The 25,781-nt window shown below is 43.8% G+C and overlaps 1 protein-coding gene across 1 annotated transcript in view; it reads left to right on the forward strand.

Moving 5' to 3' along the window:
* Nucleotides 1–10,771: 10,771 nt before the first annotated feature.
* Nucleotides 10,772–25,781, forward strand: part of LOC119442114 (peroxisome biogenesis factor 1-like) — a 94,370-nt gene continuing 79,360 nt past the window's right edge. The window contains exons 1-6 of the mRNA XM_037706862.2: nt 10,772–11,185; nt 13,118–13,261; nt 14,704–14,787; nt 18,919–19,033; nt 20,137–20,927; nt 21,551–21,674. Coding sequence (XP_037562790.1) covers nt 11,087–11,185; nt 13,118–13,261; nt 14,704–14,787; nt 18,919–19,033; nt 20,137–20,927; nt 21,551–21,674 — 1,357 coding nt within the window. The 5' untranslated portion in view covers nt 10,772–11,086. The remainder of the gene's footprint in view (nt 11,186–13,117; nt 13,262–14,703; nt 14,788–18,918; nt 19,034–20,136; nt 20,928–21,550; nt 21,675–25,781) is intronic.

The following is a 25,781-nucleotide window of genomic DNA, read 5'->3' on the forward strand; positions in this document are numbered from 1 at the left end:
GCTTTTGACTTGCGTTACAAGTGCTGTGCTACATTCATTTTTCAAACTGGTAAGTGGTACACACTAAGAAAAGTTTGCACCCTATGGGGTTATCTTTTTACCAAACAATAATTGTCGTCTTGCATGCCTTTCCTTTCTTTAAGGCTGCACGCTCGGTACTTCCAGTTCACAAATAGCTTGCATGCTATCGGCATGGCATAGCATTCTTAACAAAAAAGTAGTAAGTGCAGAGTTTTCAAGAAAGGAAATGCACACAAGGCATATGTGTATGATAATTGTTGTTTAAGGATATGCCTTGAAGAGCTTAAACTTTTTAGAGTAAATTGATGTAATACATCTAGCCATTTTCATTTCTTTAATTTGGGTTTCTAGTATATAAGCCTCAATGCTGTTTTGCTGCAGATTCTAATGTGCTTAAAAATATTAAGTTAGAATTTCTTATATGGTAACTGTTTAAAAATTCATGCTGGCATAAGTATCTATTTGTTCATAAATAAATTATTTGATTAAGCTAAGTTACTCGTTCTATATTTACTCCATGCTCTCTTACAAAACCCATCTAGTACCTTCTGTTGCAGTTTTCAGGGATCGCTGAGCATACGCATCCCCTATTATTGAAGAAACTGCTTGGCATAGGTCATTTGGCTTTGGCACATAACCGAAAAACAAAGTGTAAGTTGATGCGAACAAGAGGTACTGCAGAGTGCTTCTGTCTCTTTTGCTTGTTCCAAACTTTACGCAGGTAGTTCGGTCATGTACCAACATGCTCATTTTATTAATGCTCTGGCAAATGACACTCCAGTGTACTGTGGATAGCAGAAAAGATGTTGTTTTTCTGCTAACAAACAGCTCTTTTTCAGCTCTTTTTCAACAAACAGCTCTTTTTCAACAACATCAAATGTTGTTGAAAAACTTGGCAAAATAATTTTTACGAGAAAAATAATCAGTATTTTTACAAGAAAGATGTCTCATTGTGAACCTCTAACAAAGAAAAATGGTGGCTTGTTTCCGCTAAGCGGTCAGAATGCAAGGATTGGTGTGCACTTTTCGCGATGCTGCACGCACACACATCAATAGCAAACAGCTCTTATGAACGAAATTGTGTCTCCCAAACTGCAGTTCATAACTACTGTGGGTTTGTGTGATGTTCAGCTGGGGGTCTACCAACGCAGTTAAAAACCTTGAATAAAAGGACTGTACATCGAACCTGCATTTCAAACTGCAGAAGTGTTTTTCTATTTTGCCTTAGGACGGACGGATGGAAAAAACTTTATTGATAAAAGCACCTGCGAGGTTGCTGGTCCGGGCTCAGGCCACCCGGCCAATATGTGCGGTGAGGCATAGCCTTTCCACCACTGCCCGGGCCCGCTGGATTGCCTATAGTTGGTCATGTAGATCTGAGCTAGTCAGAGCGCTTAGCCATCGCTCCTCGAGAAGGTCTGGTTCTATGTTGTCCTCTCTGTATATTGGTCTGATCTCTGTGCATTTCCATAAGACATGTGCCATGTCTGCGTGTTCGTGCTTGCAGAGCTTGCAGCTCGCTTCTGGGTATTGTGTGGAATTTACTCTGTTTAAGTGTACTGGGTTTTTGAAGGTTCTGGTTTGGAACCTTCTCCAATCTGTTCTTGAGATCTGTCTAGTTGTTTGTGCGGTTGTGGGTATGCTTCTCTTTGTTTATTATAGTGTGTCAGTATGTCGTGGTACGTGACTAGTCTGTCTCTGGCGTCCTGTATTGCTACTTCGTTGTTGTCGCCTCCTCCGCCACAGTCCTCACCCCCTCTGCGGGGGGTGCGGGGTGTCAGGCCGTCACTGTCAGAGCTGCGGTGGGTTAGTTCTCACAAGGCTCGGTGGGCCTTTTTGTTGAGGTTGGGAGGGGTGCTCGGGTCTTCTGTGGTTACTTTCCCCTATGTGTGCCGGGATCCATTTGAGCTATTTGGGTGTGATTTTGCCGTTCTTGAAGTCTACTGCTCTGCGGTTCAGGATTTTGGCCGCCTCCGTGGAGACCCAGCCCTTTGTGAAGTTCCTAATGGCCATCTTGGAGTCGCTGATTATTATTCTGTCTTGTTTCCGACCATTTATTATGGCCAATGCGATTGCCGTTTCTTCCGCTGCCTCTGACGATTTGGTCCCGACGGAGCGCACCGTCACGGTCTTTCCTTTCGTGTCTATGACCGCCATTGCGAACACACCACCGCCGACACCACCATTGTCGACCCTGTCTCGGGGTTACCGGGCGGCGTATATGAAGAGCACCCCCTTCCACGCGCCATGATTTTTGAGGATCGTTTTCGTGCAGCATTTTCTTCTTTCGACGTTGTTCTTCGAGATGTTTTCCGTGTTTATTACGGCTCGGACGTCCGGGTGTATCTGCATCTTGGGGCCCTTCATTCCATGGTAGTTTATGCCGATCTTTTCCATGATTTCTCTGCCCGCCTTGGTTATGGAGAGTCTTTCGAGTTGCGCTATCCTCTGTGCTTCCGCGATCTCGTCCAGCGTGTTATGTACTCCGAGTTGTTGTAGCCTTTCGTTTTTTGTGTATTGCGGGAGACCCACTGCCGTTTGTACGCTTTTCTGATCAGCACATCGATCTTGTCTTTCTCAGCCTTGTTCCAGTGGACGAAGGCCGTCACTTACGTGATGTGGCTGATCGCGAAAGCCTGGACGGCCCGTACCATGTTTCTTTCTTTAATACCCCTTCTGCTGTTGGAGACCCTTTGTATTAACCTAACGGGTCGCCGTGACTTTATTTTCCAGGCGCGTTATGGTTTAATTATGAGAGACCCAGGAATCTGATGTTCTGGACCATGGGTATCTCCGCGCCGTTTCTCGTGATTATTATGATCCCCCTTTTGTGTAGTTCCTCTACCGCCCAGCCTCCTGGGGCGTTAGAGTAGCAGTTCCGATTTCCCCGGCGAGCATTCTAGTCCGGTGCCCTCCAAATGATTCTCGACTGCCTCCACCGCCCCTTGAAGTTTGTTCTCCATCTCGCCCTTGCTTGTGTCTTTCGTGGTCTAAATCGTAATGTCGTCTGCATAAACTGTGTGAATAATGCCTTCTATTCGCTCCAATTTTTCCGATAGTCCGATCATGACGAGGTTGAAGAGCATCGGTGACACGACGGACCCTTGCGGTGTGCCCGCGCTGCCCATGTCTACCTGGATGCTCTCCTCCTTGTCTAGTCTGATTCTGGCTGCCTTCCTGTAAGAAAATTTCTGATGTAATTTTACGTTCGTTCGCCCAGGCCGAGTTGCGCGATTCTATCGAGGATGGCTGCGTGCTCGACCCTGTCGAAGGCCTTCTTTAGATTGAGTCTCAGTATTGCCCTCCAGCCTCGCCCCGTGGTGTCTATGACTTGCTCCTTGAGTTTTATCATGGCGTCTTGGGTAGAGAGCCCTCTTCTGAAGCCGATCGTGTTGCTGCGATATACGTCGTTGGACTCCAGGTAGCCGTTAACTCTTTTCAGGCAGGTGTGCTCCATCACTTTACCGACGCAAGAAGTGAGGGAGATCGGCCGCTTGTTCTGGATTTCTAGGGGTTTACCCGGCTTGGGGATGAGGATCACGTCGGACCTCTTCCATTCGTTGGCTATCTTCCCGTTCCACCAGCACTCGTTGATGTAGTCTCTCAATTGGCTCGTTGCCTGGTCGTCCAGGTTCCAGAGCATCTTGTTGGTCACTTTGTCGAGGCCCGGAGCTGACTTGGTCTTGATGGTCTGCAGGACTGCCCTGATTTCTTGCTGGGAAAATTCTCTGTCGAGGTCCTCGTTGGGAGAACCTGAGTAGTTCTGGTGTTCCACGGCTGGGGGTCTCTTGAGGTACAGCTTGGCAATTTCATCATCCATCTCACGGTTGTTTCCTTTGTACTTGTGTCTGATCTTGGTCATTACGGTTTTCGCCGCCGTCTTGGTGCCCAACAGCTGGAGCAGGTGCTTGAGGATCTCCCACATCTTGCCAGTGATCAATATCCACACTGGATATTGATCAGTTTGACTTAACGGTTTTTTAACATGTGCCAGACTGCTTGTGCCAAATTGACTTCTGAATTTTTCAACAAGGAAATACATCAGTCGTATAGTGCGAAGGCTGCCCTTGCAATTTTCAATTTCAATTTGTACAACATTTGTCAAAGGAAGCAAAGCCACTGGGTGCATGGAAATTACCCAAGTCCTGGCTGCATCATTTCAAACATGTAGAACTCCCAGTGAAATGAAGCAGGCACAGGATGAAAGTCGATCTGTAAAAATGCAATAAGCACACCTCTGAAGTGGTAACAAAGTCCAAATAATGCTACTAAAGTTCTTTATCTGCATAATAGAGTTTCACTGACCTTTTGCACTAGTATCAGAGTGCTCCAACAGGGCTAACAACATGTCGAATGTGCTCTTTATGTTGGGTGTTTTAAATTCATCTATCTCAAATAAAAATGTACATAACTCCTTAGTGTGGTGTATTACAGTGTACTCTATCTGTGTCTATATCAATGGAAATATAAGAATTCAACATTTCTGAGATCTTCAGCATAGCAATGGACTTGGGGTCTTTAATAAATTCCTACCTATGTACAAATTAAAAAAAGAGGCTCCATGGCATGTATTGTGTGAACATCACAATTAACTGTGAATAGGACTGCTAAATAGTTATGTCCCATTCAGTAACTTTTGCAAAATGAAGGACTTGTAAGCTAGACACTTGAAGCTTAAAACTACAGAAAGTTGAGCTAGTTGGTGGACTCATTGTGAAAGAAGGTAAGGCGTGCAGATACAAGAGAACCAGACAATACAAACGCTGGCTATCAACTGAAGGGTGCACTGTGGCAGAAAAAGACACAAAAGTTATCTGCGCATGTTCTTTCAGGATGAGACACTTCAAGCTTGATTTAACAGTTTAACAAGTTTTGTTTTTTAATGTGAAAGCATTATATGGCTCATGAAGAGGAAAATCCGGCGGCGTCCCCGGAGAAGGTTTGAAAAGTCGCGTGGTCACAGCCGAACGGATGGCGCGCGCGTGAGCGCTGGGTTCCTTGAAGCACTACTAGATGGCGTTCACCCCAGCGCATCCGCGGCGGCGCCGGCCGTGTGAGGAAAGAAAAAAATGTCACAGTTTCGCCCTAAGGGCGAAGCAATGAATGCGATAGCAACACAGCAATGTCATACGAAGGTGAGCGGCTTTGGTCGCAATATGAATTGTAGTAAACATGAGCTGATTAAGTAAGCAGGTGTGCTGCGACGTAAGTAGACCGAAATGAAGAGAGACTCGATGACCACGAGAAGGCGAGGGTGAAACGGTGGTGTTGATGAGAAGCGCTTCCCGTGGGCAGCGCGTGCGAAGGGACACACCTGTAGCGCTGCACTGCCGATCTGGGCAGCATTGCATGTGTAGCGTGCGTTGTAAAATGTGGCCCGACTATTACTAACTGAATGAACAAGTGTGGTGCGAGCGCGCACAAACAAACACGAATAGATCACACTGAATGACTGCAGACAACGACTGTCAAAACGCTTGCAGCAAGCATACGCCGCAGCGGGCGAAGGTACGTGCGGTCTATCGCTTCAACGGAAACTGAGCGGCGAATGCACGGCGCATAAAGGTCAGAGTCGTGTGGAGATAAGAGACGGTGCGGACGAGCGACGAGCGCGGTTGTTGGCAGAGTAGAAGTGCCCCCCCCCCCCCCCCCGCTCCCTCCGGCGCTGGCTTCCCGCTTCCTTGCTTGCGCGTGGAAGATTGGGTGCGTTCGCTCTCCGTGATAGCGTGCGTCCCCGCACGCTTCCGCTCGGGCATACGGCGCGCGGCGAAGATTTATCTATAGGGAACCTCACGGCGACGGCGACGCCGACGGCAGAAATCCGGTTGAAGTGTCCATATAATTGCTATCGCAATAAAAAAAGAACCAGAAAGCTCGCCTTCGCGCATAGCGGGCGCCGAAAGTGTTTCCCGGTTAAGATTGCAGTTTCCTAAGCCGGAGCGCGTCGCGGCGCTACCAGTCGGTGCGGTGATTTCGGTGAGTTGTGTTGTGCGCTCCGATGGACGAACCTTCGACTTCTCAGTCAGCGCTCAGCTCCTTTGGACGTCCACGCAAGTACGCGAACGAGGCCGAGGCGTTATTGGAGAGACGTCGCAATGCTTTCGCATTCGTCCACGTAGAGATACCGAAGTGCCCCTGATTTTTTAAAGAAAAAAAAATGTCACAGTTTCGCCCTAAGGGCGAAGCAATGAATGCGATAGCAACACAGCAAGGTCATACGAAGTAAGGTGAGCGGCTTTGGTAGCAATATGAATTGTAGTAAACATGAGCTGATTAGGTAAGCAGGTGTGCTGCGGCGTAAGTAGACCGACATGAAGAGAGACTCGATGACCACGTAAGGCGTGTGTGAAACGGTGGTGTTGGTGAGAAGCGCTGCCCGTGGGCAGCGCGTGCGAAGGGACACACCTGTAGCGCTGCACTGCCGATCCGGGCAGCATTGCATGTGTAGCGTGCGTTGGAAAATGTGGCCCGACTATTACTAACTGTGGTGTGAGCGCGCACAAACAAACATGAATAGATCACACTGAATGACTGCAGACAACGACTGTCAAAACGCTGGCAGCAAGCGCATATACGCCGCAGCGGGCGAAGGTACGTGCGGTCTATCGCTTCAACGGAAACTGAGCGGCGAATGCACAGCGCATAAAGGTCAGAGCCGTGTGGAGATAAGAGACGGTGCGAGCGAGCGACGAGCGCGGTTGTTGGCAGAGTAGAAATGCCCCCCCCCCCCCCCCCCCCCCCCGCTCCCTCCGGCGCTCGCTTCCCGCTTCCTTGCTTGCGCGTGGAAGATTGAGTGCGTTCGCTCTCCGTGACAGCGTGCGTCCCCGCACGCTTCCGTTCGGGCACGGCGACGGCGACGCCAGAAATCCGGTGGAAGTGTCCATATAATTGCTATCGCAATAAAATCCCGTTTCTACAGGTGAAGCGAAGTAGTTTCACATTATTTTCCCCAAGAGCAGAATGTCATTCGACAGCTGTACCTATAATAATTACTGGCGTCATCTTCAAGTTTGCGCAGCGGCTTGTGACGTACACAGGGTATGACAACAAACTTGGTGATTTTTGTTTACCTCTTCTGCAAAGCTGGGAGGCCATGTAATGTCATCATCAGCTTTCGATAGCATTTATTTCTGCCTTTTCTTCTTAGCTCAAAGAGTTGCTGAAGAGTAGCTGAAGTTGCTGAAAGAGTTGCTAAATCTAAGTGATAGCATAGCCAAAATTTGCTTTGCTCTCTGAAGGCCACTTTTAAAGTACATTGTGTAGATTCCAGTGCACCCAAGGAGGTTAAAGAAAAACTATTTTATTAAGCTCCTTGGGTACATCAGATTCAATACTTACAAGCACTACGTGCAGTATAGCTGAAAGAAAAAAAGTAGCAACCGCAATGGCACCGCTATGTTACTACATCTCAATTTTGTAGCGCTAAGATATTCAAAAACCAGATCCAATAACAAGCATTTACACATAAAACCGTTATAGTGAGAAACTCTATGGCGCCACCATAACAAGAGAGGAAGAATTACTGTATATAGGGAGCAACTCTAAAGAGAGGGATCGCGTGATTTGGCGTCTTGTCTGAATGTATCTTCGCGCGCCTGCACCGAGTAACGACTTGGCGGCGCCTAGAGTGTACTAGAATATGGTCGAGTGGGACGAGCGGCTGGGGCGGCGCATGCTTTGCAGTGAGGCGCCCGACGTGGAAAAATACTGTGGCGGCGCTGCAATCGAAGTGGATTGGGCCGCATCAAGGTCGCGCCGTTGAAAACTGCTGGCGATACTGCTCGGTAGGGTCATTTGCACTACTTCGCGCGCTGGTATTTGCGTTCAGACCTCTCAAATGGTGTTCATAATTGAATATGACATGTATATATGTCTTAGGAATAAAAGCATTTCTTTCTCTTCATTTTATTTTTTAATGCCGCTCGGTGATTGCGCGTGCATTGCGGCCGCAGTGTCGGCTTTCATTCTACTACGGTTCCCTTTGGAGAACAAATATTTTTCTCGTTCTTCAAGCAGCATGCATCTCTCGTGTGCATTGTTCCGCATATAGTTTTCCATCAGTAGGTCTTGCGAAACGCAAACGGAGAAACATATGTAACTAAGCTTCCTGCTTGCCGCTTCAAACAAGTAAAGCATATCTGCCCCATCCGGCACCTTGTACTCAGATTTCTTTCTTCTTTTGAGTTTTTTTACGTGCCAAAACCAGTTCTGATTATAAGGCACGCCGTAGTGGAGGGCTCCGGATTAATTTTGACCACCTGGGGTTCATTAACGTCCACTACAACGCAACCACACGGGCTTCTTGCATTTCGCCTCCATCGAAATGCAGCCGCCGCGGCCGGGATTCGATTCCGTGACCTCGTGCTCAGCAGCGCAACGCCTTAGCTAACTGAGCCCCCGCGGCGGGTACTCAGATTCACGGGAAGCATTGTTATTGAAAAAAAAAACTGCAGCGCAACATTCTATTCAAGTTTCCGCCTTCCTCGCGTAACAGAATGCGGAGTAATTGGTACGGGGTGATTTATCGCGGTCGGTGTCAATCTGGTGTCATTCTGGAAATTCATTTCAAGTGGATACGTTTTGCAACCTCACCAGCTTCAATTCGTAAATTGCAATATTTGTCGTAAAGTAATTAACTAAGAAGTTCATTAATCAATTTTGTTAATAAGTTGAATAGGTGTTTCTATTGCTCCTGCTACTAATGTCCGCCTCTTCGAATAACCCAGCTCATCAATAAAAATTGTACTAACTGCCACAGGAGATTTTTAAAATTCCCTAAAGATTAATTTTGAACACCCGGTATAGTGGATCGATAGGGCGTTGCGCTGCTAAACTGGAGCTCGCGGGTTCAATCCGTCGCGGAATTCGATGGGAACAGATGGAAAACACTCGTGTACTTCTATTTAGGTGCACGTTAAAAAGCCCCAGGTGGGGAAATCTAAACCGGGTGCCTCATATTCATATCGTGGATTTGCCACGTAAAACCCACAAATTTGAACTAAAAAAAAAAGACAGGTGGCTGCGTTCTTCGTCTTTTTTCTAGGAGTGTAAACAAAATAAATTATTCTCGAGTCTGATTTCCGAGAAAAACATGTTACGCCTATCCTATATTTCATATAGGATAGGCGTAACTTGCTTATATATATATATATATATATATATATATATATATATATATATATATATATATATATATATATATACTTTGTATCATTCTCAATGTACCCTTTGATTTAATTACGTAGAAATACATTGGTCATTCTTCCCGACACGCAGCTAATAAACCTGGTTTATTTCGCTTTAATATTGTTTTCTTCGATCATTGTCCCTGATCAATATCCACCGACAAGAAGCGCGCGTAAAATGACACGCTATCAATAATAAAATTTTCGTACGTAACTTCATGTTGCAGAGATGCCAGTTGCTTTTAGAAGACAGTGTTAAAAACAGTGGTTCACTTGGCTAAAACTACCTTTGGTACCCGCCGTCAAGAGACATGGGCGCACCAAAGCAACTAAAACATTTAAAAAATGTACTACACAGACGTTCTGCGAGAAAAACTGGGCGCCGCCAGCGTCCGCGTAGCGAACGCGCGCTCGCTAGCAGACGACGGGCTTGACAACGACAGCAAAACTGAAGACGACGCGTTGTATAATCCATGCCTAAAATATATATGTTGGGCAAGATGGTGTGAACATAAATTTGCAGTTGAAATAAAGCACTATTTTAAGAGCGTACTATGCGCAATCGGCCTCGGCGCCCGCAGCGAAAGTACGTTGAATATGCCGCGGAGCGCGTCTCCGCCCCAATCTAGTTCGCTCGCAGCGCCCTCGCAGAATTTTTCCACACGCGGCGCCTCAGCGGGAGAGCGCCGTTCGGCACACTCGACCATTGTCTAGTACACTCTAGCGGCGCCCCTGCGGTTACTGATTTCATTGTATGTGCGCTATGGGGAGTTTTTCTTCTAGAGTTGGTTATATTACTTCTATGAGAACAAATCACGGTAGTACAAATTCACGTCCCTCTGGTGGCATTCTCTGGTTGTGTTTAAGGCTATGCTTTTGCTGGTTGTATGCGTTTAGAGTAAATGCGGCAGAAGCGATTGCGAGAGCCGGAGACACGTCATTGACGTTAGTTTTGGACACCATCTACTGAGTAGGGTCCGGTAGGGTCCACTTTGGTGGAGTCTCTGGCTCTGCTAGGTGATGCAAAGTTACGTATGATCCATGCCCTAGAGTTATTGTTATGTCCCATGCAGCCATAGAGTTTCTCACTATAACAGTTTATAGTGTGAAACTCTATGGCTGCAGCGACTGTTCTTTCTGGGTAACAAAAACTAATCTCAAAAACTATGCTTTTGCTAACTGCATGCGCAAAAAGCAATTTTAAGGCTAGAATTACGCCTTTTTGCGTATTAGGTATTGATTTTTTATATCTTACTAACTAAATTACAATATATATGTATATTTGTTATAGATTCTGGGACAAATTATAACTGTTAAAAATTGACACAGAATAAACAGTAAACAAATAATACCCTCAGAGAGTCTAAACAAAATAGGTAGTGTCCGGGAGTGTCCAAATTTTACAAAAACGCGGGTCTTAAAGGCTATGCTTTTGCTGGCTGAAGGCGCCGAATGCGATTTCGGGAGCCAGGAATACGTCATAGACGTCAGGTTTTCCCTCCGTTACTTCTCTTCAAAGGGGAAGCTATCCAACTTTGAAGCGTTTATCCACTTGCGGCCATATATTTACTGTTTACATTTAGCGCTTTAGCTAGCGTGGCTGCATGTGATTGTCGAAGCGAAGCTAGCGAAGTTGTAGCGAGCTACCGCAGAGACCGCGAAGTTTCTACCTTGAACGTGTTCTGAAATACTGCGATGAATTGCCACAAACAAGTTTTATTGTAGTTTTTTCTTCAGATAACTGTCTAGCCTGCGCTATAAATGCTTTTCTGGAGTTTCTTCCTTGTATGAAGTGCAAAGTGCAGATAATGTAGCTGTAACTCGTTGTTTTTGTTACTTTCATGACTGGTTTAAATAAATACGTATTCAAGGTATAAAATATGGAAGCACTACTAGTGGCAACTCTAAGGTTTTCTCGCTTCTCGTCGTGCTTTATTCGCATTCCTAAAGAATGGGCCCGACAAGCAACAAATTTCAATGTAAGTCATTTCACATGTGATGCGACAATGTGGTATTCGTTGTTGTCCTTGGCTTCAAAATTGCGTTCAAAATTTCTTAAACCTTACAATCGGATCACAGGTTCCTGCTTCTTAACAAGCGCTACAGGAAGTTGTATGCTATTTGTAGCTTAGGTATCTGTTTTGAATCCAAGCGATGAGTGTTCATCGCGAGCGGATGCAATAAACATACATTCTTTTCAAATAGGAGCACGTGGTAACAATGTTGAAAATACAGCTGCTGGCTGTTACAAACGGTAGGAACAGCAGAGTGACGGCGATTAGATGAACTGCGAGTGATTCGGGGAAACCACTTCAGGCCACAAAAGGAACACATGCATCTTGCAAAACCAGTAATGACACGATATCGCGAATCAGAGACGCCTTATTGCACTAACTCGTGCGCATCAAGATCTTGCACTTATGTCGAACTTATTTCGCGCTATGTTACAGAACCCTTGTTTCACTAGTTGAAAGTGTCAAAGAAATGAAAAGCTTATAAACAAACGTCATTAAAGGTAATATCGGTTTTATAAACCTGCAGTATAATTAATTTTGCATATTACATTTGCATGCCCAGATTTTTAAAACTACATTTACTAGCAAAGACATTCTCTCTGCACTGTGGGAACAGAGTCGCAGTAACTTCATTTGGCTTCAGTACACCGAGCCTGCATACTTGCCAACTCGCATGGTTTCTTAAATTATAGCTGAGTAGCGCATTGGGCCATGTTAAACAATTTCAGTGATGGGAGGCACGTGAGGCAATGATGTTGCACATTGACTGTGTATGTGCCAGCACCACTTTCAGCGTCTTGACAGTAATAAAAAAGTGTGCAATTTACATTGAATCCATTAAAAAAAAAAATTACTCCTGTTCATCTACTGTACAAAAGATCTGTTTGCACATATCCAACTGTTGCTTTTCCCAATCAGAAGTTGCCAGGTGCTTGAAAATTCTGTAAAATTGGTTGTTTCATTTCCTTTAATGAAAATGCATTTTATGAAATGACTTCGAAGAAACAAACAGCAGGGGCAATACTTCTGTGATAAATTAGTAGAAAACCATATGTATAACTACAAACAATAACTTATTTGACCCACTGAAGGCCACACGCTGCAGTGCTAAGTTTCACAGTGGTTATGATTTTGCTGTATGGGGAAGACGTACATACATATCATGAGGAAACATTATCTTGCTTTACAAACAGACGAAATAATATGTCGGAATTCATGAAAATGTTCACTTTTAATCATGTCGCCATTTTTTTGTTGCACACATGATACAACCTCTGAGTGTATGTTTGCTACTGTACTCCTTCTCACCAACAATGTGCTGTGCAGTAAAGGCTGTTGATCATGTCAGCCAATCAGAAACAAGCACTTGCTATGACCCTTGGAGAAAAAACAAGGGCTTGCCCATTGTGTGGCACTAACTCTTCAGCCGTCATCTTGAAAAGGAGGGCACAGCACTCAAAAACATTACACTAAGGAGAGAGTGGATGACAAACGCTTGTGTTACCCACTCTCTTCCTTGTGTTGTGTTCTTGTGCGCTACCCCTGCTTTTCAAAATGATCGGATACGAACTATTCCAATTATTGACATTACTAATCTTCAGTGGTCCTTTCACTTTCTCATGAGTTAATTATGCTGTAGAATATATATATATATACACACATATATGCATTTTTATTCATACTCGGTCAATAGAGTGTTGAAAAGACCTGTTCTTTAGAACCATTTACTTAGGTGTGTATGGCAAGAACACATTTTCTGTTTGTTTAGACTGAGGAGTTAATCTAAAGAAACTGTACTGTTATTACCTTAGAATGCCTGATATGTGCAGAAATCCTTGAAGTTGCATTATGCAGAATGCATTTTGAAACTGGGCTTATTCTTGCTTTTGTTTTCAGGACGATGTGGTGATCTATGAGTTAAGTTCTGCTCAAACAGCATGCAAGGCCTTCGTTTCCTGGAATCACGAAACAACACATGATGATTGCATAGAGATAAGCACCCAGTTTGCTGAACTGTGTGGTTTTTGTGATGGTGAAGAGGTGAGAACAAGGCAGACTAGCCATTGACGGGAGACCTGATGCTTTTTATTTTTCTCCAGTTACATTTTAAAATCGTGATTGCAGTTCAAAACTTTATGCCCTCTGTCTCATGCACAAGGCCAGCTGCAGTGGATTAAGAATAACTTTCCGTTTGGTCATCATTTTGTTGTAACTGTAGGGCTATGCCATGTCACTCAAGCTTAGACGTTATTACAATTCATGCATACTCTGAGCTATAACTTTCTATGGAGTGTTGCACCTTCTTCTTCATTTTCATTTCTGCCATTCCTTGTGGCTTGCAGTATTGCCAATATTATATACATGATAAGTTCCATGCAGTATCGTTTTGTAAAGGGCTTGGGAAATTATATCATTATTCCTGTCAAGTTTGAGTGTCAGTAGACCTCAGCTTGGTAAGTAACATCAAATTCCCTCATAGCACCAACCAAACCTTCAAAGCGTATTTGGAGCTTGTGTAGGGTTGCCAACTGTCGCGAAAGTAGTGGAACAGTCCCAACTTTTGATTAAATGTCCCATGTCAGGACAGCCAAATGTCTCGCTTGCCTGTCTTTTCTTCTGGATAACAATAAATAGGCCAAATTTCCTCTTTAGAATGCCTGGCAGCTTGTTGGCACACTCTTCTTTTTTGCATTATCATAAGCATAAAGGCGGTTTTGTTTTTGTCATGGTTCTAGTTCTGTTCTAGGCCCTAACAGTTCACAGTACCTCTATTTGTATTGGCAGCTGTGTTAGTCGGGCAACTATACTGCACTTTTCATGTTGTAAATTACGACACAGTAGGACTAAAGAAATGTATGAATTTTGTTGCACGTATAAACTCCTCGCGCTGGCAGGGTCGGTCGTCAGCAGCCGCCCTCTCACCTTTGGCCAATCCTTCAGCCACTCGAGAGTTGACAACACTAGGCTTGTGTATTTGTATGCTCGTATAATTTGAGGCTTGGTTGTTTACTGACATGAACTTGTTCTGTTTAGAACACAGACCACCTGAATTACCCTTGTTTCCTTTGTGACATTTCATTTTCATTTCATTTATTTCTGAAAGTGCCCAAGAACAGCTCTACGCCTTAGTATTGGCGCAGTTGTGTTACACAAAGAGCATAAAATAAAAACAAACAAAACAGAAAACCTGAAAGAACAGTGGTACATAATGCATGGCCTTCATGCAGAGTTGTGTGACTATTAATTCAATCTTAGCTCTTGCAGAGGTGACCTGGGTTCCATAAATTTATTTAATGGAATTTTATTTATTAGGAGTTATTTATTATATTTATGTATGCTGCCATTTTCTGCAACTTAAAATAGGTTAATGGACAGTGCTTTGCAAGATGCACAAAGTAATAAATTCATTAATAATGAATTAAAATGGAGAAGTGTACTTAGGCCTGATCCAGCAACTGTTTTATCTTTCTTCATTTCTGCAGGTCACAGCAGAGAGAAGAGGAAATGTCCATTGTGCAGAACAAGTCGCAGTGCAAACGTCCAGTCTTAACGACTACGAAAAACTTGTAAGCACATCTTTTTTACTGTTTGAAGCCATAAACCTTTCCATTGGGCAAGCTGTAGAAAAACCAGAAGATGAAACTGTCATGAGGAAAGTATGCAACTCGACAGGCCTTTAACTTGCAGCTAAAACAAGTTTTTTTGTAAATTCTGTACCTATCTCATTGCTTTCTCTTTCTGTCCTTTCTGTTGTGTTGTGCTGTTTCTTTTGCACAATGTTGCTTGCCCTAAGCCATGATGTTGATAAGATTTTCTTTGCTTTTCTAATTTTCAATGAGGGTTTTGGATCTTACTGAATGCTGCAGTCCAGGCCACCTAAAAATTTGGTCACCAAGAATGGCCAACGAATGTAAGAAAGTAAATTAAAGTATCTCTTTCAGATAAGAAATGCTTGAATGTAAACCAGTCAAAGAAAGTGTCACAGTGCTTAAAGGATCTTACAAGCAAATCTGGGAAAGTCACAGGCCCCCATATTCTCTTGTAATAAGTAAAATGAGTCATGCTAATACTACATTTTATGCAGTTATGTATAAGATCTTGTGCTTGTAGTGACTGATTCCCTATGAGATAACTGCAAGTGTGTTGATACAGTATAGACCACTTATAACGTAACCGCTTATAGTGCAGGACCGGATATAGTGCGGTCTTTTCAGACTCCTGTTAATTTTTCATAGCACTCCATGTATACACGTATCGCTTATAGTGCAGTTGTACAAGGGAAACGAAATACCGGTTACAGTGCGGCTGCCTGGGAGTAGGGAAGTCGGCGGAGACAGCGAACGCTCCCCTCAAACGGGCGCCCCAAGGAGTGCTCGAGGAAGAAAGAGAGACGAAGTGGAGGAGAAGGGCACGTGGTGCAAACGAACAGCCAGTGAGGCAGAAAACAGAATCTTGAGTGCGAGTCGTGAAATATCACGGCGCGCATAGCGAGCGAGGGCCACGAAACTGCCAAAGCCATGCCGGCCTACGCTCGCTTCACGATAGCGGCAGTAAACGAAACTTCAGGGAGCGGGCGGCGCCGGCATGGCACGGCGAAGGGCGCACGCGGAGACCATGGAATGTGAGGGAGGAGGGCGGCAGAGAAGCGATTTTCGCCTCGGCAACTCTGCCTCTTCGGTGGTTCCCCTCGCCCTCCCTCGTAGCTCCCTCACTTTCGACTGTCACCGTGCGCGCCCGCCGCCGTGCAGGCGCTGCCGCTCCAGCCGGCCCGGCGCCAGCTCCCCGAAGTTTCGTTTTCTGTCGTTATCGGGAAGCGGGCGTTTTGCCAGCGTGGGCAGTTTCGTTGGCCGGCCTGGGACAGCGCCGCTGCTTCGCTCTGCGCCGTAGCCACAGCGTGCAAGATCAACACGTGATTAGAAAGTAGAGGAAACTTGTTTTGTTTTGTTTTGTTTGCGCGCGACATTAGGGGGTCTCTCCTAAGCTTTTACTCTGTGGCGGTGCCGGAGCAATGCCGGTCAGAGGCGCCGCCGCGTGAATTATTTCGAATTAACGAGATTCGACTGTATATTGAATGCAAACGTTTTAGCTGCATTCCTCGACTGTCGCATACGCGTGGCGGCTCGGTGCACATGTTTTGCATATGTGCGGGCCTTGAAAATTGTTGCTTTGGTTATAGTGCGGTACCGCTTATAGTGCGGACATTCGCGACTGCGGTGACTTACGTTATAAGCGGTCTACACTGTATTAGGCTTTTCTTATTTACTGGTAACAGCAAAGGTTCACACTGAAGTAGAAAAATGGCCAACTGTTTTACTAAATGTGGCTGGGCAGCCTGTAAATAAGCAACAAGGTGACAGGTAACTACACTATTTGAGATTGTAACAATTGCAACAACAGAAGAAAGAACACTGCACAAATGCAGTAGTGTCAGACATAACTTTGGTGATGCATGTGCAGCATGTTTCATCAAGATAGCTTTATAGTAGTCAAGATAATAAATCAGAATTAAGCTCAAGAACGAGTGTCATTGGTTAGGTCGGAGTAGCTTACCCCACGCAAGGATTGAGTAGTAATGGTTGGTGGAATTATGCATCACAGAGTCACAGTTTGACCACAAAGGATGCAATAGTTAATGGCTATGTGCTAATTAGACTACCTGGGGTTCTTAATGACGATGGAATATTGTCACAGTCTGGCAAAGGTGACGAGACAAAAATGCATATTGAAAGAGCAAATGGAGGGTCAAGCTCTAATAGGGGAACTGGTGCTAAAAAGCACAGCAACAATTAATTTATGATAGTGGTGAATCCAGTTGTCGCTCATCAAATCAAATTGTGCTGCTTAATTGTGTTTACTATTCATACAAGTGTCATCATACATTCTAAAGCAATTGATGATTGTCAAGTAGATTCATGATTGTGCTACATTATTCCTGTTGGCAATACAATTTAATTGGGGATGCCTGTCTAGCTATGGAATTGGTGACAACGTTGCAAAATTTCTGAATTAGCAAGCATGTCTTGCGTGAGAGCAATAATAGTGATAACTCTATCAGAGTGATCACTATAAAAAAAGTGATACAATGCATGCTTAGCAATATCAGTACGTGAACGCTTTTTGTATTGCAACTCCATTGGAATGCTGCTGTTGTGGTGAGGAATTGAATTTGCAAACCTTGCACCTAAAAAAAAGATTGATTGCTCCACAATATTCTTCAGTTACACAGGCCTGCAGGCAAAAGGCATGTTTGATGTCTGTTTCCGTGGCTGTGCATGTGTTTGTGGTTGTAGCTAGATTCTCTGTATTATTTTTAGACATGGCACATCAATGTGTGTTTGCAGCTGCATGCCAACAAAATATTCCTTAAAGGGGTCCTGAACCACCATACGCTGCTGTGAACATCTCAGCCAAATTTTGCAGTCATGCGCGACACGTGGAGCTCGCAAGCTGAGTGCGAAGTCGCCTTTTTCTCAAACGCTCTCTTTTCAACAGAAGCCTGCTCCTCACTCTTTTCTGGACACTTTATTTCATAATATAGCAGATTCCCAAATGCAGCTGCTATTGGCCAATAGCTGACATCAATCAAGAAGGGTGTTTGGATCAGTGCACTTCTTCCTACAGTTTCTGTGTATATTTAATGACACAGATCAATAAACAGGCTGACGTAAGTGAAAATCTGCTTGAGAATTTTGGTAATAATTACATAGTACTTCTGGACGAAGCTGGCTATCGTCTGCTCATGCTCGGCTGCAACTGCCTGTGTAGGAATTAAACTTTGGCCATCCTACTTTTCATTGTCGTAGCCGTTGGGTCTCGCTAATTTCCACTTGTTTTGAACACACAACTGGCCTTGAACCACGCAAAACCATGCAAAAAGCGTGCATGTGGTCAGACCACATGCACGCTTGCCAGCTCATGCTCACTCCTGGCCGCTTCTGGTTAGACGCCTTAGCAGACTTCGCTGCATAATGATTGAGCTATGGATAGGGTTTCAAAATGCGGAAGTTGTATGTGACTTCTATCCGTCGGTCGAGCTGTTGCAGGACAAAGCCGGTCTGCACCATGTAGCATGGAAAGACTGGTGCATATGCGAGTGCGTCCTCAAACCCTGTAGGGCACAAAGCAAACGCTGTACATAGGCACTACAGTTGCACGTAGCTGTGGTCTGGCGCATAGCGTAGATACCATGACCGCCATGGGGTGCTGCGATGAGTCCACTGGCTGAGCGCAGTGCAGCTCGCTGAGGGCAACCGCGTTTGGCGCGTCGTAGGAGGCGCCAAAATCAGAAGTAGTGGCATCTACGTGAACATCCAAAATTATACTTGAACTGCGTGCCACAGTGACATTCAGTAGGCGGAGTGTTGTGGGAATGCCCCACTCTGCCGTAGCCTTTGCAGTGCAAGTCAATGAAGAAGGAGCAGAAGCCCCGCGAATGGGATCATATGCGATCTTTGATTGCCAATAACTTCGCTTCTGCTGAACGCATTGAAGTAATTTTGTGGCAATTTATTTATGAAATAGTCTATTTTAACTTCCAATGCATTTCTCGACTTCGATAAAAAGTTGTTCAGGGCCCCTTTTTTCCACCACTCTGTGTTTTCAAATGTTAGCTACAAGGAATAAATTATATATTATTGTTAAATGATTACCTAATATGATCTTGTTTTCTTTATTACCTTTGTGTTTCTGCTGTTTAGGTCGAATGCAGTGATTTTCTTGAAAGTCATCTGATGAATCAAATTCGAGTAGTCTGGCCTGGCATGAAATTTCTTATGTGGACGACACCGTCATCTCCAATTTTAGTTGATGTTGGTAAGCCAGTACTTCTTTTTTTTTACTCTGATTCAGTTTTTTTATAAATTGTTTTATAAAAGTGTGCTGTAAAAAAAAAAAAAGCAATAAGGCTCTTGCAGTTATATGTGCCTGTTATATGCGCAGTTTAAGTACGGCAGAAATATTAACAATCTTTGTTTGTGTCTACTTATGATGAATATTTAGGAGTTTGCTTGTCAACATACATACATGTAAAGCAAGCATTTTATTAAGTATGGTATTTATGTGGGCCACCTGTAATTCCTTTTTGTTGTTGCTGCTCTAAAGTGTATATATTAACAGAAAATGGGTTTTAAGGATGCTGCTGCTTGCTGAAGTTCAAACACTTGTCAATGTTATGCAAAAATAGCCTGAAAATGTTGATTGAAATGCTAATACCATTAAAAAAAAGCCATTGGGATTTCCAATCTTGTTGACTTTTCGAACACAAGTGGGAACGGTTGGTAGTAATAGGACCATCTGGCGGACCATCTGGGGCCTCTTTAGGTCTTATTAAGACAAACCAATCAGACCAAAAAAAGGAGGAAAAGCCTTTGATGCTTGCAATATTGACTGGGTCGTATTACCCAAGCATCTAGCTGTTTATTCAAGAAGCTGACCCGTGCAATAACACGCAATGACAATTCTCTTCAAAGAGGCACCCACCATTTCACTAAGTGTAATCACACTCACATCATGCATATGCCAATGGGACACACAGTGAGGCCCAATTAAATAGTGTCTCAATAACGATTGGACCCATAATGGTGCCTAATGGGAACCAATTGGCTACAACAAGGCTTTAGCAATACAGTAAGGTTTAACTGCTTCAACTGAAGAAGATGGACTCAAAGGTTTTTCTTTTTTTGCTGGGATGTCCAATTGTGTTTCTAATTATTTTGAATGGCTCTGGACTGAGCATTCAATCATGTTCTGTTCATTAAGAAATGGGGCTAACTTCAGTGGAATTGTTTTCTTTTTCTTTATTACAAACAGGCAGCTTCTTGAAAAGCTATTGATCTTTGTTCTTAATTATGTGTGTTTAATTTCATTCATTTAGGTTTACTGTTCTAAAGGTAATAAGGCTTACCCTTCTCTTTCAGTGTCTGTTGTGCCGAATTGTAAGCCTGTTCTCCTCATCAGGAACACTGCTGTGTCCGTAGTCCCAACCACCCAATCTCAAGCAGTGGTTCCAAGTCATCCCTCACCGCTTAGAGCCTTGAACGAAGGCAATAGCCTGCGCAGCATAGCATCTGTTGTTGGGGCTTTCCCCTCATGGGTTTGGTCTTCAGTACTGTCAAACCGAGCGGCAATGCATTCATTGCCCCATTCGAGACGTTCACATCCATCTCTGCCTCCAGAGCAGTGCGCCGAATTCTCGCTCACTTGGCCTGGCGACATCTGCTTCACTGCCAGGGTGATTCCACGCAAATTCTTCACGATAGAGCCGCTACCTGTACATAACGTTGAAAAGCTGCTGCGTGAACACCCTACTACAATTTTTGTGTCAAGATCGCAACTGCGCCCGTGTGATTTAGCCAGTGATGGCCAGTCTGCTGTGACTTTTGTTGCCAGCATGTCGAAGATCACCTCGCCTCAAGAGAAGCTGGCAAAAGCAGCTTTGGACTCAAAGGGCGAATCGAGTGCTTCACAGAAGCAGGCAGCACAGATAGCATTGCCTGACTGTGAAACTTGCTTTGTGAGAGTGTTTGCAGCTCCTACTGCATGGACAGATTTTCACTTTTTACATGGCTCTGACTTGGCCCTCGTCCCTGATGCTCTTCGACGGCAGCTGGGACTGAACTATGCTAGTAAAGTGAAGATTAAGTCATTATCAGCCTCTGAACAGCCTGTTGCATTGAGCTCAATCACCCTGCACCCGATAGGGAATACAGTAAGTGATATCGCCAGAATTTTCAGTGCTGGTGTGCCTATTGCATGTTTTTTTGCATTAGTGTGTCATAGTTGCCGACCATTATGTTGTCGTGAAGGTGTAATATACTATCATGTGTTGCTAACATTATACTGGATTAGGTTGCAGAGGAGCATTGCTATATGCTGACATTAGTGCTGATTCTCAAATTAGTATAAAACCATATTTAAATATTTGAGCAACTTAGGTTAGTGCAGTTGTTAATATATCCAGAACTATATTTCCTTAAATATAGTTAATTAAATATATTCTAATATATTCTAAATAAATATTTTCTTTAATATAATATAATTTCGTTAATATATCCAGAACTATATTTTATACCTGGTTTTGATACTGCACCTGCAACTTTGTTTATTTGTCATTTAATGTTTAGAAAGCACAGAACATGATGGGCAGGATATCCTATATCTGTGCAGCACATCTGGTGTTTAGTGGTTTGCAAAATTATATTATTCACATAACATAAATGAAGTGATGTTATCTAAGTTTTCAGGACTCTAGACGTCACCATTCTTAGCAGTAAGTTTTTGTGGTGTTGTTTTGCTTGGTGGAGCAAATTTTTTCTTCTGCCTTTTTTTTAGACATTCACGAAACGAAACATCGCCAGTGCCTTCCGGTCTTGGTGCAGGGACGTCTCAGCTTCTGGATACCCACTTGTACTTTCATCTGGTGGTGTTTTGAGGCTGAAATGGGGGGATCGTGGTGGTGAGTTTAATGTCTGACATAATGTTAAGAGGGGCAATGTCTGTACATCACTTGCCGGGTGTTCAGAACGTGTAGTTATATTGGGAGAAATTTAAGATGAGAATTTAAGTTAATGCATTACAAGTGTTATCAATATCTAGTGGCAGTGGGCAGCTTTAATATAGTTTGAAACTGTATTATGGAATTCTTGTAAAAGAAATTGCTTTTGGCAGTAAGATTTCTGTTCAAGTTTTGTATTTTAATCAGCAGCTGCATTTCTAGCACGTACATTAGGGCTAATTGAACATAATCTGAGGAAGGCTCAGAGGAAAGCCTCCTTGCTTGACTACTGTGTCGCAGGTAGTGCTGTTGAGCATTTAACAGTGGTTTCACATAAGGGGCATGAAATAATTGTGGCTAGACAGAGACATAAGTGATGCGAGTCTAGTTGCGTATGTGGATCAGCCACAATTGTTTTTCTGGCAAGCCAGCGAAAGTAGACTGTATAGGGGAGAGTAGCTGGTTTCTTATTGCAGAATTGGGGCAGTGTGCTGTCCTTGTATGTGCAAGCTCATGGTGTAATGCAAATGTTCGCAACCATAAAGGGGCCCTTTGATGTTGCACACAACGAACCCGCTAACCACTACAGGTTTTTTGCATAGCCCTGAAGTGAATACAAAAAGAATGACAAAACATGGCGTTACAATCAAAACACACCTTTCATTCACGTGACGGAAGCTACCGTCCAATTGTGGCTTTCTAGCGACAGCCTGCAGCCGCCTTTTTTGACGGATGTTGTTACTATGGTTACAGTTGCCATGTGTGCCACACATTAACACTGGCCACGTTAGCGCAGCACTGGTGGCAACATCTTGTGACACTTTCTATGATCACAACACCTAAGAAACATTTGTGTTGTGTCATTGGTCTTGTAGAAGGGGAAAAAAATAAAGATATATCTAGTACATATACTTTAATGATTCTTGCTCCCAATGTCATTGTACCAGCAAGTAGGTAGAACATGTTCATTTCAATTAATTCTGCATGCTCTATTTCACGTCACTGTTACAAGATGGTACCACCAGTGTTGCCGTTCACGTTTGTCCCTGATTCACTGGTAATCAGTCAGCTGTAATGTGTATACGGGCAGGTTAATACTATCTTATAAGTTTCTTTCATGTAACAGAATTTTAATGCAATATATTACAAAGAAGGGAGGCTTAACATTGTCCTGTAGGATGAAGCGCCTTTGAAAGAACCTGAATTCCCACTGAGCCTGACTAGCCTGATATGATGCAAGGTGAAGAGCATGCTTTCTGTAAATTCTGCAAACTGTTGGGCCTAGTGTCAGTTGTAAATGTCTCTAATTTACATAGCACACCACTGAGGCCTCTTTGTAGCTCTAAAAAACATGACATGTTTTTGTTTAAAGGTCATGACTGCATGCAGGGCATATGCATGCATGTATGTTACATGCACTGCGTGCGCATACAGTATGATATGCATGCCCAGCCAGTCAGAACGAACAGCATAAACATGTGCGTCATGTGCCGTCTGCCTCGCATCTGTTGCCGAAAATCATTGGTGTGAGTCGCTGTGGTCGATGCGAAAACTGATTCTGGAGCAAATTAACATACTAAATGCTCTGATCTTGGCTCCCTCAAATTGGAATAAAAAATTCAAAAGGCACTTAGTTATCCCTACGTGGATGAATGATAAAGCATTGTGGCAACCATGTGATGCCTATGCTCTTTCAGTCGTTGAGTAACTACATGACTGAAACGTTTTGATGCATTGTGTAATTGCGACAACACATGTCACAGCAGTAAACTTGGATTGTGTGCCTTGTTTTGCTTGTATGTGGTGTGTTTTTTACTTACCAAAGGTTCTGGGTTCGAGTGCCTTAATTAACTCTACCCTAATTAACTGTGCCTTTAACTTCCCCTTAATTAACACCAAAGGTAGTGGGTTTGAGTGCAGTAATGAACTCTATCTTAATTAAACCTTTGCTTTGATTAACTGTGCCTTAAATAATTTTGCCGTCATTAACACCAAAGGTCGTGGGTTCGACTTCCACCAAAGGTCGAGCGTTCAACTCCCAGCTAAGGTTGTGGGTTCGACGGCCTTAATTAACCCTAAATTAATTGTGCCTTAATTCATTTCACCTTGATTCACTCTGCCTTAATTGATGCTGCCTTAGTTAAATTTGCCTTAATTGACATAATCAACTGCCTCAATTGGCTCACTTGTCCTTTTGGACCATTGTGGTCATGCCAACGCCGCCAATGCCGGATTTTCCGCCTCATCAGCCATATAATGCTTTCGCATTAAAACAACATGCATAATTTGCATTGCAGGGTTCCTTTAATGTTGCTGTCTCTATATGCGTAGTGCACCGCCTACAGAGGCGCCACTGATAGCCACCTAGCTTGAACTTTCTAAAGTACGCTCGGGATGCAGTACCAGACGACAACACTTTGCCACAAGGATGGCTGAAGTTCATGTCTGCGATTCTTTGTTTGGGTGCCAGACCACTACTTCAGTGGTGACAGCTGCAGGAAAGGTGCAAGCCTCTATGAGCTCAGACATGTACACAATGCTACCGGTGTTTGGGACAAACCAGTCCGCATATGTGCTGAGTGTGCCCTGCAGACAAGTGCAGTGAAGCCCAGTTATACGAAGTGGAGCTCGTGTTAAGTAGCCGCTTTGTTGTGTTGACGAATGCATGTCCAAATTGCTCTTATTTTTCATTCTACCCTTGCTCTAATACTGTTCTTTACGTCAATAATTAATAGGCACACTTCCTTGGTGCAGACTTTTGCCCCAAACGACTCTGCATAGTGTAGTGAACATGCTTTCGATAAATATGCATGACATAGCCGAATAAGTGCCGTCAAAGTCGCCTCGAGAAGAGTATTTACGAATTTGTTAGTGGAAATGCATACACTAGTCTATGAAATCACTAAACGCACGGCGAGCAAAAGCGTGAGTTAGCGCTGCACCATAGATGTGATTCCGCTTCATACGTCGACGAACTGCCCTTCCCGCTGCAGTTTTCACAATATGAAATTCTCTTAGTGGCCTGCTTGGTAGCGTACAAAGCTAGTTTGACCAACTTATGAGTATTTTCTGTTTTTGGAATTATTACGAAACAAGGAAGGCCACACAGTATATTTAAAGCTAAAGCAGTGCTGGCCAAGTTGGATGGGTGCTTGCAGCAAGGCCGGATTTAGTTTTTTTGAGGTGTAGGCATTGCACTCCTATGCCCCAGAAGATAATAAGAAAGAATTCACTTGAGTACAAAATGCGCATACAAAAAGACACTCTACGTGGTAAGTCTACTAAGACACCATCAAGGTCTAATGACTTCACAAAGATGACGCAAATATTTCAGCAAAAATTGAGCAGCGATACCATATGCAGCAGCTAACAGCAATCGTCGCCCTGAGCTACATATTTTCTAACACATTTCCCTAGCAACCACAATATCGAAGATGTCCTCGGTAAAACAAATACAGCTGAAAACGAATACAGCTGATAATGGAGCACTTGCCTATAATCATCCCAATAAAACAGAGCGTGATTTAAACCCAATACAAACCACGCGAGGCGAAAACCTTGTATTAATGAAAGTCAACAACAGTTGTGCATGAAGCAACTATAAATAGTTCATCATGGTGCAAAGCCATGCATAAAATAGATCCAAGAACATGAACTGCATGACAGCTGGTGCGACGATCTAACGGGCCTCATAAAATAAACAAGATCAGACCTTGAAAGCCTTAGCAACTTTAACACACAACACAATGCACTCGTACAGTCATGCATCTTAGTAAGAGCAACAATGCACATGCTGCACTGCGAATAAACCGAACCAAAACATTGGTAGGCAATGATCAACTTCATCGGTTACCCCTGTAAACATGATTGAATGCAACAAACACCAAGATGACAAAAGAAAGCGGGATAACAAGAAATTTCCCACTGAACGGCGGTGATCTATTACTGTCATTGCTCCCGCTCATGAGTCCTCATGAGAATGGTTAGAATCATGTCAATGGCAAGTATTTGCCGGTGTTTGAGCACCACAATCCACAACAATTGTTCTTCGACACGCCTTGATGATTT

This window comes from Dermacentor silvarum, chromosome 2, assembly GCF_013339745.2.
Source record: "Dermacentor silvarum isolate Dsil-2018 chromosome 2, BIME_Dsil_1.4, whole genome shotgun sequence".
Classification (NCBI taxonomy): domain Eukaryota; kingdom Metazoa; phylum Arthropoda; class Arachnida; order Ixodida; family Ixodidae; genus Dermacentor; species Dermacentor silvarum.